Source organism: Oreochromis niloticus, linkage group LG16 (assembly GCF_001858045.2).
Source record: "Oreochromis niloticus isolate F11D_XX linkage group LG16, O_niloticus_UMD_NMBU, whole genome shotgun sequence".
In the NCBI taxonomy this organism is placed as follows: domain Eukaryota; kingdom Metazoa; phylum Chordata; class Actinopteri; order Cichliformes; family Cichlidae; genus Oreochromis; species Oreochromis niloticus.
The window spans coordinates 947,069-960,469 of record NC_031987.2 but is presented as its reverse complement, the minus strand read 5'-3'; the positions used below and the strand labels follow the sequence as shown (position 1 = coordinate 960,469).

The 13,401-nt window shown below is 41.7% G+C and overlaps 1 protein-coding gene across 1 annotated transcript in view; it reads right to left on the bottom strand.

The window, feature by feature from the left end:
* Positions 1-4,739: 4,739 nt before the first annotated feature.
* Positions 4,740-13,401, bottom strand: part of LOC106098083 (thrombospondin-type laminin G domain and EAR repeat-containing protein) — a 37,815-nt gene continuing 29,153 nt past the window's right edge. The window contains exons 14-16 of the mRNA XM_013270203.3: positions 7,813-7,991; positions 6,971-7,072; positions 4,740-6,899 (exon numbers count right to left, since the gene is read on the bottom strand). Coding sequence (XP_013125657.2) covers positions 6,746-6,899; positions 6,971-7,072; positions 7,813-7,991 — 435 coding nt within the window. The 3' untranslated portion in view covers positions 4,740-6,745. The remainder of the gene's footprint in view (positions 6,900-6,970; positions 7,073-7,812; positions 7,992-13,401) is intronic.

Below are 13,401 nucleotides of genomic sequence, written 5' to 3'. Positions count from 1 at the left end.
ACTGCAGCCAGACACCAGGGGGCGATAGAGACGTTTTGGCTTCATTTTTGGGGAGCTGTGGCGTCGTCCATGTTTTCTACAGTCAATGCTGAGAACCTTCACAGACATATTTATCTGGGATCGTTTAATCATCCTAAATATTGTAACTCAGCGATATGAGCCAAACTTTGAAGGATTATTTTGTTGTGACACTGAACTCACAGACAGTGAAACATGTCCGCTCACATTTATTCTCACAGGATTGTTTCATCTTGTGCGTCCTCTCCAGAGGATGAACTTGGGACAGCCCCCCCCCCCTCAGGATGCGTTTAGCTGGGGCGGTGCTGGTTACCTGTCCAGGTGAGTCCTGGCAGATGTCAGAGCCAGTAGCGGTTTTTGATACGGGCGACACGGGCGGTTGCCCGGGGCGGCATCGTGGTGGGGGGCGGCATCACGGGCATCGGCAAAAAATAAATAAATTACTCGTATTCATGCTGCCCCGACATGATGCCATATTGGGAATGGCATAGGCACCGATCGGTTTTCTATCGCCCATTTGCTGGGAGTAAGGGCGCCCTCCGTTAGTGAGGTGCACCTGCTGCTTGCGGCACAGGGAGGACGCTTTTCTTTGCAAATTCCTTTGAATATATATAAGCCTTCTTTTTTCTTTATACTGTCGTCACGGTTTTTAATAAAAGCGTTTTTCAAGGACAGCACGAAAACAGTAAAGAAAGAAAAAAAAAGCCACCTCTTTCCTATTGGTGGAAAGTTTTGGGAGTGAGACAGAGCGAGCGAGCGAGAGAGAGGGATTTGAGATGTGAGAGATTTGTGACGTTTAGCGTGTAGTTAGTGTGTTGTGTAGTCATTGTTTAGTGTGTCAGTGAGGGCACTAATGAACGTCACAAAGGCAGATTACAGCGTAAACACTGTCTCCAGGTGGAAAACCGCAGCAGTGATACACCTGCTGTCAGGCCTGCAGGTTTATCCCTGTGCTGTTCTCCTCTGCAGGGACAATTTCTTTCTTTTTGTCTTTTTTTTTTACAGCACAAATAATTTGTGGGGCTTGTTATTGTGACACCTGATTGTTCTCTCATTTTAGTTACAGTAGTATTTTAAAATGGTTGTACAAAATAAAATAAAAAAAACACCAGCTGCATCGGCTGCATGTTTAATTAATAGTTGTATATAACTTTATTGTTTACAAAATTTGTGCATAAGCTTTCAAAATTTACAATTTATATTTGCATTTCAAGTTATGAAAATAATTTACTAAACATGTCTGTGGTTTATACAGTAAAAAAAACTACTACTAGGATTTTATGTTTTTGTGTGATTTCAGATCAGTTGTGTTGCTACAGCATGTCAATGAAAAAAAAACTGTAAATTCAGACACGGGAGGTTGAGCCGAAGAGAATGACACCAAACAAGGCAAGGAAAACATAATTAAACAATTTGAAGGTGAAATACAAAAGTAAAATCAAAAGCAGTCAACAATGGCCAGTTATATTTTGGACCTCAGAGGGTTAACCCAACAAATCATTAAAGATTAGGTTTAAATTTTTGTTCATGACGTTGCAGATTTCTCACATTTTGTGTAAATTTAAGCACATAACAATTTGATTTTTTTCTAACAAAAAAAAACAGTGAAACTTAATTTAGACTGTGTGTGTAAATGAACCGCCGCATGTTGTGTAGCTTTCTGGATTTTATACTTATTGGGCTACAAATTTATTGATCATACAGGCTATACAGTACATAAGATCAACATTCACGTGTTTTATGTAACTGAGATATTTAATTATGTGGGCTACAGACAATAATTAGGTTATAAACTATATTTATATAAAACGTGTATGCTTACTGCATTTGAATTATTTTAACCACATGTAACATCTGCATATGTGGGGTTTTTAAAAGAAGGCTTTCATTTTGCCACCCCATTTCATTTCCATGCCACCCTAAGAAAATTTCTCTAGATCCGCCCAGTGAAGAGAAACCTGTGGTGTGGTTGAAGGAAGGTCCAGCCACAGAATGTTCAATTTCAGAAAGCGTTCAGATACGTTTCCACGTTAGTTAGTTGAGCAGAGACTCACAGAGGAGCTTCAGGTCTCACAGAGAAGAATCCTGTAGGTCAAATACAGGGACGAACCACCAGGGGGCAGCAGCACGCTGACACATGCATGAACAAAAGACACGACACTGACAACAACAGGAAGCATCAGCAAGACTGGAAATAGAAACTGTCAACTGAAGATTGATATTTAAATACTGTAAATTAAAAAGAACAAGTACTAAAACATCAACACAGGCAAAACATATGTAAACATAAACTTGTGTAAGCTCTGTGACCTTTGAACTTGTGAGAGCATCGTGATGCAGAATAAATGCCTTAATTTGAATGTTTCTGTTTTTATTCCCTTTTCCTCTCTCTCTCTTGTCGCTCACTCTGCTCTTTGGTTTCTTTGCGTCTTTTTTCTATCACTGCGTCGATCACCTGTTTCCTTACCCATCCACAAACAACGCTCTCTATTTCTACTTGCTCACTCTGCACGATCACGCACACACATGCGGTTAAAGGCAACACATTTACAACAGCCTCACAGCGCACACAGATATAGGACACACACACTCAGACGTGTGCACACTTGCTCATATTAATTATTATGCACACACATATAGAGACAAGGAGCTTTTCGCTGCGCATTTTTCTTCTTTTTATTTACAAACAAATGATGTGTTTCCATTTTCCTCACCGTCTAAGCAAGACACACAGCGTACATCATTAGTTATACACACACATCTATGGGCGCACTAAGGTTTGTTACATGGAATGTAAATGGAGCTGGGTCCAGAGAAAAAAGGTTAAAAATATTTAACCAACTTAAAAACCTACAGGCAGATGTTGTTTTATTACAAGAGCCTCACAGGCCTGTCACAGGTTTGAATGAACTTAAAACACCTGAGTTTCCTAATGTGTTCTCAGCTTGTTATAATTCTAGACAAAGAGGAGTAGCAATTTTAATACATAAAAATATTAATTTCACAATATTCGACACAGTTATAGATCCAGAGGGCAGATTCCTAATCGTTAAACTATCTATACTTAATCAAAAGCTAGATATTGTAAGTGTATATGATCCAAATGTTGATGATCCCTCATTCTTTCACAGTTTTTTCAGTGCACTCTCTGAACACTTAGATGGCACACTTGTTCTTGGAGGCGACCTCAACCTTGGACTAAATGAAGAAATGGATAGGCTCAATACAGCAGGAACTCAGCGTAATTGGCAGTCCACAAATATAATCAAACAGTATATGAGCGACTTTGGTCTTTGCGATGCATGGCGCTCCCTTCACCCCAACAGTAAGGAATATTCTTTCTTTTCACATGTTCATCACTCCTACTCTCGTCTGGATTATCTCCTAGTCAGCAGCTCACTGCTGAGGGACATTTCAGACACTGAGATTCACCCTATAGCTGTCAGCGATCATGCTCCTGTTGTGGAAGTTTTCCATTAAATAAAGCCTGCAGACGAGCGGTGAGCGGTAGCTAACATTCTTTAATCAAAAGACAAAGAACAGAAAACCAAGCTTGGTGGAGCCTGCATGATCGCGGGGCAGATGGTCAGCAGAGTCTCACTGAGCCTAGCATGGCTCTCAGTTAAATACCTTCTCCAGGAACAAAAGGCAGTACACAGCTGTTTCACACCTTAAGGTTCACACTCCCTTGCTACCTCCCAGAGTCGTTGAAGAGACAAAAGACTCTTCCTGTGGAGTTGTCTGCTCCCCCCCAACTTCCTTACCAGACCCCCACCATCTGTCTAACTGTATGAGTGTGAGACATGTTAAAATTCAGTGCCACCAAGGCATCATACAATAAAATAATGTGATTAATACATAAATAACAGAAATTCCTATACACTCTCCTCAGCTCTTCCCAGGAGGGTGGCATGGTTACCCCCCGGTGGTCCTCCTCGGGTCCTCGTATTCTGGGGCCTCTGGATGTTTGGGGCCTGGATCTCCTCCATGCCTGCTTCATGCCCTGGGGGACGGGGCTATGGCTCCCCACACTCCCTAGCAGATCATTACATGGAGAAACCTTTTGAATACAAGTGTGCCGATCCACACAGGTGTTCACACGGGTGTTCACAGACACAAACTACACCTTTCTTGGCTGCTACCTCAAAGCACATTGTGTACTGTCGATCTTGCGTGCTGCACAATAACATGTAATATTTAGTATCTACTGTTAGCTAGTTTATTGTGATGGTGTTGTATTTATTATGTTGCTCTGTTTTGTTTGTTTTCTTGTCTGTTTTTTCTTCTCCCCATACAGGTGATCCAGGTGTTTTGTTTGTTTTTCTTTTTTTTTCTTCCCCCCTTTCTCACCATCTCTTCTCCCCTCTATTTTTCTTTCTCCCCCTCTCTTTCTTTCATTTTTTCTCCCTGTCCTATCCCCCAGTCATGTCTGTCCCATCTGTAACAACCGAAAAATAAAATAAAATAAATACATAATTATAATAAAGGTCAATCAAATGGACCAATATGGCAAGGCCATGATGATCCACTTGGTAAAGTAAATCTGCTTGGCATCTTTCTTGGCCTTCAGACAACAATTTTGATGGCTAAAGATCCAAACGGGACAGGCAAAAAAATAAATAAATAAATAAATAAATAAAATAAAATGAAATAAAATAAAATAAATCACGCATGTCTGAGTTTCCTGTTATTTTCTGAGCTCGTCACAGAAACTGGTTTCATCACAGATTTATTACAAAGTTTGAGTTTAGACCTGATTTTGTGTTGGATGATGAAATAAAAACATTCGAGCACATGTTGTGTAATTCACATATATTACCTTTTACTTCACCTAAACATTCACATAACGTTTTATACTTTTTATATAAACATCACATACATATATGAATGATGATATTGTTGATTTATTGATGTGTATATCACTTTAATGCTGCAGCTGTTGATGGTTTTCATCACCTATATACTGCTGGCCATCCCGATCTGTATAAACAAACTTAATTTAAGTAACTAAAACTTTGAAGTTAAATATAACAACATAAGAACAATACGTAAAGTACTTCACTTGTACTCTATTGCAGTAGAAGTGACGATTGGTCCTTGTTTTTGATTCTCAGAATAATCCTTCTTTTTCTGATTCTGGCCTCAGTGCAGGGTCAACCCCTCACGTCATCGTCTGTCTTAAACAGGCTGATTTAGCTTCTCCTATAGTTTCCAACTTTGCTCTGATTGGCTGTGTCACACAAACAGAAGGTTTGAACAGCAGGTGGGCGGGTCTTCCTCCTGTCTATTATATCATCCAGATCCATCCAGTGTTTCCAGCAGCCCGAGCTCTGGGCTCACAGGGATTATTGTACATACAACGAGGTCATTATTACAAACTTGGGTCATGTTTAATCAGAACATCTACCACAGGAACAGGAAACACATGACTGGAAATATGGAAGAAAAACGAAGCAGGTCCAGGTAAGGGAAAATGCAGCTGGCTGAAATGAAGCAGAATGACCCTTTTAGCCGGCATTTCAGATCAGCATATAAAGAGGAAATATCTGTCTCTGCGTTGAGCTTCTCACATTTATATAAATGAAAATATGCACGTTTTAAAAAGAATTTATTCAATGTTTAATTTATATATCAATCAGCAAATTAGCTGAAACATAAATAACTGGAAATAAAATCTCAAGAAAACACAGAAAAAACAAACATGCAAAATATTTTCAGTGAAAAAACTGTCAGAAAAAAAATATCCACAAATATGAACAAATGTAATAAATAGAGTAAAAAAATCCCCAAAGTGTCAGAAAACATATTTAATGAAACATAAAAACTCCGAACCAATGAACCAAAAGTGTAAAAAACAAACTGCTGAACAAAGCAGAGAAAAACAATTAGTGCTGAACATGTGAGGAGCCGATGGGACGAACATCTGGACCTCCACCTCCTGAGATAACTGTCTCTGATGTCTGTCCACCGAGAGACCAGAGACACAGACGGGCCGGACAGGAAGCAGCGGCGTGGCGCTCTGTCTGATGATCGACTGAACCCAGTGACATGAGACGGGTTTCCTCAGAGTCTCTGAGGGAGTCCCGCAGGGTTCCATCTCAGGCATCATTTCATTTTTCTATCTTTGTATAAATAAGATTGTGAGAACATGTTTCCAGTTAAAGGGCGCCTTTGTGCTTCAGCTGCAGGAGTCACTGAAGGTTTTTCAGTAAGCGCTTCCAGATCTCTCAGCGTTGGTGTTTTCCTTTTGGAGGAGATTTAAGGAAATATTTGTGTATCCGGGTGAATGATGCTCTTTTGTTTAGAGTGCTTATTGAGCACTTGGTGGAAAATCTGAAGAAGGTTGAGACCTCTGTTTTTAAGTTTCATTGTCTCAGTGATATGTTCACGTCCGTGATTCAGTGAAACAGGAGGTCCTCTGAGTGTAATCAGCTGACTTAAAATGGGACAACTTTCATTATTGAGTCATCTGATGATTCATTTCTGAGGTTTATGGATCATGCAGGATCAGAGAGGCACTGTCCTCGTCAGCAGAGCTTAAAGTGACTTGATATCCAAACAGCATAAATGAATCTTTAATCTTTGGGGGTTTTCATCGCTGGATTTAAATAATGTTCTCCTCGGGATGAACTCAGGATTTAGCTCACAGGAAGTTCAGTCCACTGAATGATCACATGACCTCAGAGGAGTCTGGGGGCGGTCGTGTGTCTCTCCAGGATGGTTTCACTCAGTAGTTCCTCAGTTTGAACACCTTGCTGAGCCTGGACTTGGCGCTGGAGTAGATGAGGAAGGAGCCTTCCTCTGTGCTGAAGTCCTCCCAGTCTCTGCAGCCGAACGTGGGCAGGCTGTGGACAGGAACGAAGCCCTCATAACCCTGCCACCTAAAAACACACACAGAGGTCACCGGAGCTCAGGAAACAAGTCACACCTGAGCAGATGAGCACTTACGCACCTGTAGACAACGCTGTTCAAAGAGTACGAGCTGCCGTCGTGAGAGTTCGCCACCACCAGGAACTTTTCATCACCGATGGTGAAAAACTCCCAGTCCAGCGCACTGAACACACAAAGGACAAGGAGATGAGATACTGTAAAGAGCAGCTGTTTTTGGTGTTTTTACAATAAACCTTTTCTTTAAAATATATTTAAGTTTTCAGGTCTATGTTTCTACAGCTAAGCTTAGCAATCCCCCAAAAATGTCCAAAAAATTACTATTATAGTTCAAAAATAATAAAAAAAATAAAGTGGAAAAGAAGAGGTCATCAATATCCTCAGAAAATATTATTAAGTATAATAAATATAAATTAACACACATACACACATGAATTAATATAAATATAATAATATGTATTAAAAATTAAATTCATAATATTTATGAATATTTATGAAATAATAAATGAATATAAAATAAATAAATAAAAGTTTTCTAAAAATAAAAAACTAAAAACTAAAAAAAATCAACAAAAAGTGATAATAAAAAAGAACGAATGATGTAAATATAAATAATTTAATAAAGATATAAAATACTATGACCAAATTTTGAAAAGTTGTTAAAATATGTTTTTTAACTAAATGTAAATGATCTCAAACGAAAGAATAAAATTCCAAATGAAACCTTAAACAAACATCAGGCTTCTTGGTGCTGATGGCTTCCTTTTAATTATCAGCAATGTTTCCACAGTGACTTTGAAATAAATGTTATTCAGCCTTTAATCTTCATGCTGCTCCTTTAATCTCCAGTTAAAAGCAGGAAGTGTATCTGAAGACATGTTAAATGAGCCCAGGTGTGACGCTCACCTGTGTGTGAGGATGTCCTGGAAGCGGATGAAGGTCTGTGTGAGCGTGTTCAGTTCGTACACGGTGGAGTTGATGCTGTAGACACTCGTGCCACGATCAGGGATCTTCTGACTGTTGGCGACGGCGAGGAAAAACCTGCCGTCGATCTGAAACGGCTCCCAGTCTGTCGCTCCAACTGTCTGCGGAAAGAAGAGGACACTCAGAGAACCAGGGTACGAAGGGTAACCCTCTGATAATCGTACACTTGGTGGGAGGGGCTTTCACTGCAGGAGCCCCTTCAGCGCTGCTTTTAGTGGAGAAAGAAGAACTTCTCCTTGACATGGTGGATGCTGATTGGCTAAACTCGGAGAAAACATCCACAACACGCTCTGTTTTCAACACTCACAGAAGCCAGAGGAGATGGAAAACAACAAGCAAGAACCAGAGTGATGCTAAAGCTGAGTGCATGCAGACCCAGCCACCTGATCTTCAGGAGGTAACAGGAGCATCATGGCCTCCGTGTCTACCTGTACCTGGATCCCTGTGTGATCGGACTGGGCTGGTTTTCATTCCCTCTGCTTAAATGGTAAAGGAAGCAGGGTCTGTGTGTCCTCGGCAGGAGAGGGATTTGTGTCAGAGTGTGACGGTGGCTTCAGATTTATAACGTTAACTGGTGAAAGTGTGAACACACAGCTCAGGTCATTTTACAGGATCAGAAATGAGTCCATCAGAGGAACAGCTCAGAGTCAGAGGCTGAGGTGGTTTGGACATGTGCAGAGGAGAAAGAGTGGATATACGGGACGAGGATGATGAAGCTGGAGCTGCCGGGCAGGAGGAGAAGAGGAAGACCTCAAAGGAAGGTTATGGATGTTGTGAAGGAGGACAGGAGGATTCACTGCTGTCACCCCAAAAGGGAGCAGTCAGAAGAAGGAGAAGACAAAAAACTTCATGCTACTTAGGTGGTTAGATGAGGAGTCAGAGGAAGATTCCAGCTCATGTGCAGTAAGTGTGATCAGGATCAGTCACAGGGAAAAACTCTGCATCAGCTGATGGAGGCAGTTGTGGCTCAGGTCATCCACCTATCAGAAAGTAGGTGTTTTCATCCCTGCTGCCTCCACTCTGCAGGCTGAAGTATCCTCGAGTGGGTGAACAAGTGTGTTTGCATGAATGTCAGACGTATGTGGGAAAGAAGAACTCGTCTGACGCGGGGATGAGCCTTCTATCATTTAAAACACTAACGAGTACTGTGTAATCTATTACTTTGAGTTGAGTAATGACTCCATCACTGCCTGTGAGCTTTGGGCTCACTGTACACACACTAACCCATTCATTTTCTTCCACTTATCCACAGCAGCAGCCCAAGCAGAGAAGCCCAGACCTCCCTCTCCCCAGCCACCTCCTCCAGCTTGTTCGAGGGAACACCGAGGCGTTCCCGGGCCAGCCAAGAGATATAATCTCTCCAGCGTGTCATGGGTCTATCCCGGGGCCTCACCCAGGAGGTGCCCAGGAGGCATCCTTGTCAGATGCTCAAACCACCTCAACTGACTGCTTTCGATGTGAAGGAGCAGCGGCTCTACTCTGAGCCCCTCCCTCTCTAAGGGAGAGGCCAGCCACCCTTCAGAGGAAGCCCATCTCAATCCAGGCCCGGGGAGCGTCTGGTGGACTTTGGGATTCACTGACACATCACAATGAAATAAGGAGGAAGCTTTTAAATGAAGTCATTATTCAGTGTTTTATACGTTACTGTAATGTGAGACTATGAAACGCTCTGCTTCGTGCTGCCTGTGTGCAGCGGCTCACGCAGCCTGCAGGGGGAGCTGGTGAGGTCTGGCTGGGTCTGATTGGAGCTATTTGCGGCTCCATTAGTCGTGTTGATGTCTGAGCAGTTTAATGCATGCTATGCCGGCTGTCAGCAGCTGAATTACAGGTTCAGGTGGTTTCATGACGCTTTAACATGTTTTTGTGGTTTTCAGAAGCAATAAAAGTCTTTCTTCAGCGCGCAGCTGGAAACCCCCTCGCACACACGCATTAATTACACTGCTCTGGTTTCCTGTTTCATCTTTGACATCAACAGACTGAAAAACATATTTTCATCAGCGTAAGATGATTTTTATGATCTGCTTTCATGTCCACATCTGTCACCACATTAATGTTTTAAACAAGCAGCTGTGTCTGCGTAGGCATCTCTGTTTATCAGGCTGCAGGTACACAGCGCTCATCATCACCACCACCTTCACCCTGAAACCCCAAACACTGACTTTAATAAGAACGTAATCTTTGATTATTTGATTGGATGTTAGCTGATAACTAACACTCTTCCAAATATGGTAAATCCCCCCCCCCAGCTAAATGAGGCTAAAACGGAGGCTACAGAGAGCGTGATGTCACAATGGATACATCCACCATAATCCAGAGTAAGCGAGGCGAGGACGAGGAACCTGAGTTTGTGAGCGGCAAGCGATCCAAACACCCTGCAACGCGTTCCTGCGATCCAGGATCAACGACGACCAAAGAAACACTGAAGCTTAGAAATTAAAGGGCAAAAACACAGAAATATCAAGTGTGGCTGGAAAACAGCGTTTTCCTGCAGAGGCACACCTGCACCAATCAGAGCCCGGCTGAGAGCGAGGTGTTTCCCTGCAGCTGTGAGTCAGCGTGGTATTTTTACCAGCGTGTGATTTGCGGTCGGGCGGCTTCACGCCGCTGCTGTTATCATGTGACTCACTGACAACATCCTCATTGTCATGGCTGCTCTGACCAGTGGCGGTCCTAGCCTTTTGGCGCCCCGGGCCAACACTCCCTCTGGTGCCCCCCCCCCCCAACTATTTTTATCATTTCTTCTTGGAGCAACTGTAACCCACATAATTTCCATAGGGATTAATAAAGTATTCTGATTCTGATTGTTTCAGGATGACCTGCCATTATCCAATGACACATCTGCTTACCTGTATCTTTTGCTCGTTTCTCCTTGTAGCTGCCGTCATAGGCAACTCTCGCATTTAAGTTCATTTTATTGGATTTGATATTGAAACAATTAGTAGTTGAAATATTAAGAAATAATAAATAGTAATTCATGTTTGTTGATTAGATTTATATGTTTAAATGTGTATTTGTGCTAACTGTGCAACTAGATAGGAACCTTTTCTATAGTTCCGTCTGTTGTTGCTAAGAGGGTATTTTTTGGCTGTCACACTCAGCAAGCTAATTAAGAGACGAGCCACGAGGTTTGCACGTCTACAGTAAGATAAATAAAAGAGTGCCTTTTTTGGACTACCCCACGACGTAAGGATTAAAGTTTTATTCCCTTTGAGTGAGGCCAATGAGGTAAATGTTTTCTTTTGTTTATTATCGTTGTATGTAAATACGCTAGTATTGCGTGATATTCTAGTGCAATTACCGCAGTGTGAAGTGTAATGTGTATTTTATTGATCCTGTTGTTAGAATGTTTCGTCATATATAATGCTTAAGGACTTTATTAAGAATATTCATTTAAGTTTGTATTTCTTTTTAGTTCTGACGGCATTGTATCGGCTGTGGTTGGACATCATTACATGTTAAGGCATGTCGAAGAATCCTCCTGTCCGAAATAAATGTCAGTTTAAAAGCAAAGAACAAGTTGAGCTTTATTAAGACTCGAGGGGAGTAACAGTCAGAACTCAGCCTGCTTCGTGCTGGAGGAGAGAGAAGGAGAAAGAGGTCTGCCGCAGCGGAGCCGGGCCGACAGCCGAGAGCAGCGGAGCCGAGTGGGAGCGGAGCTGAGCCGACAGCGCGCTGGGTCACGTGGTTAAGCTCGCGTCTCTCTCAAGCATCAAAGACACCCAAATACACACACAGACATCCCATAAGGCAACCAGAGTCCAGTGGTGCAGCTTGTTTAAGCTACAAATAAGTAACACGTTTATACAAGGTAAATGTGGAGAGTAGATTTCCTTAGCTCATCTTAAAGGGACTCTGTCAAGCAATGAAAGGGTAAGTGTGGTGGTTTTGGAGTAAAAGTTTAAGTTCATGTTATTAGTTGTTTATGCTAAGTAACTGCAATTAAGGTACGTTTAAGTTGATTATAAGGGTTTGCTTGTTTTTAAGACTGCATTAGATATTTAAAGGTCACATTATAGTATTTTGTTTGACATTGAAGGTTATTTTCTGTTTAACTACAAGTGAAGAACAATTTATTATTTTGGTTTAAGTGATGGTGACATATATTTAAGTTGACTCTGTAAAGTAAAGCAATTTAAGTTCCTAGGTGCTTCATAAGGTGACTATTCACATATTTAAGTGGACTTAGGTGACTTGAGTGTAGTATAACACCTTTGACTGTCTGTGACATGGAGCAAGAAGGCTGTGACACTGAAGCTGTGGAGCAGCAAGAAGCTTTTGAAGAGCAAGAAAGTTTGCAAGAACCATGCACAAGTAAAGCTACTAAAGAAGGAAGTTTGAGGAAAAGTCAAAGAGTTAAGAAGTTCACTGAAAGGGGCCAAGCACTACATGATGAAAAGGTGAACAAGCTTCAAGCTCGCTTTAAAGTCAGTTATGAAAGGTGGAAAGTTGTTGCAAAACAAGGCAAAAAGGCACTTGAAGAACCTGTTAGTGCAAAACTTAAAGAGCTTATTGACCGAGTTGAACATACCTCGGCAGAAGTGAAACAAGTTTATGATGAACTGCGCAATCATGAAACTCCTGATGCAGACACTCGCCGCAGAGTGGACACCTGTGACGCGGTTTCTCAGAAGATGATAAGGCTAGCTCAAGAAAAATTAGCAGCAGAAGAAGACGAAGAACTTTCTGAGAGATTAGTTCACTGGAGTGATATAGGATCAGCATTCAATTCTGCAACCTCTCAAAGATCCAAGAGTTCAAATAGCAGGCAATCAAGATGCTCAAGTAAGTTGTCTGTAAAGAGGCAAGAAGCAGCTGCAGAGCTTGCGGCTACTGAAGCGACTCTGAAGATTATGGAGGAAATGGAAAGTGAAAGAAAGGCACTTGAAATCCTTGAAGCAGAGAATGCTGAGAAACAGAAGGCCTTAGAGCAAAAGCGAAGAGAGCTTGAAAGGCTAGAAACAGTAAAGAGAATGAATGCTGCTAAAGCACGTCTGAAAGTGTACAATGAAGAAGGAAACTCAGATGAAGAAATATCAGATCTTCTGCACGAAAGGAGTAAACAGAGAAATGTCACATCTAAACCGATGAATCAGTTTGCACATTCGCAACTTAATGCAAATGCAGAGCCGTTTGATATGCCACAAGCCACGTCAAGGTCACAACCAAGAGAAAGCAAACAGGAAGACAGTACCACAACATTGGCCCAAGCTCTAGCTGAGTCCATTCACATAAGTCGCCTACCAGTACCAGAACCTACAGTCTTCAACGGAGATCCTCTCAAGTACAAGGATTGGAAATTGTCGTTTTAAATGCTGATAGACAGAAAGAACATCCCAGTGAATGAAAAGATTTACTATCTTCGCAAGTATGTTGGAGGACCGGCGAGAAAGGCTGTTGAGAGTTATTTTCTCTTGGGAACAGAGCTTGCTTATTACTCAGCATGGAACACTTTGGAGGAAAGATACGGAAGTTCATTTGTAATCACCAAAGCTTTCAGAGATAAGTTGACAT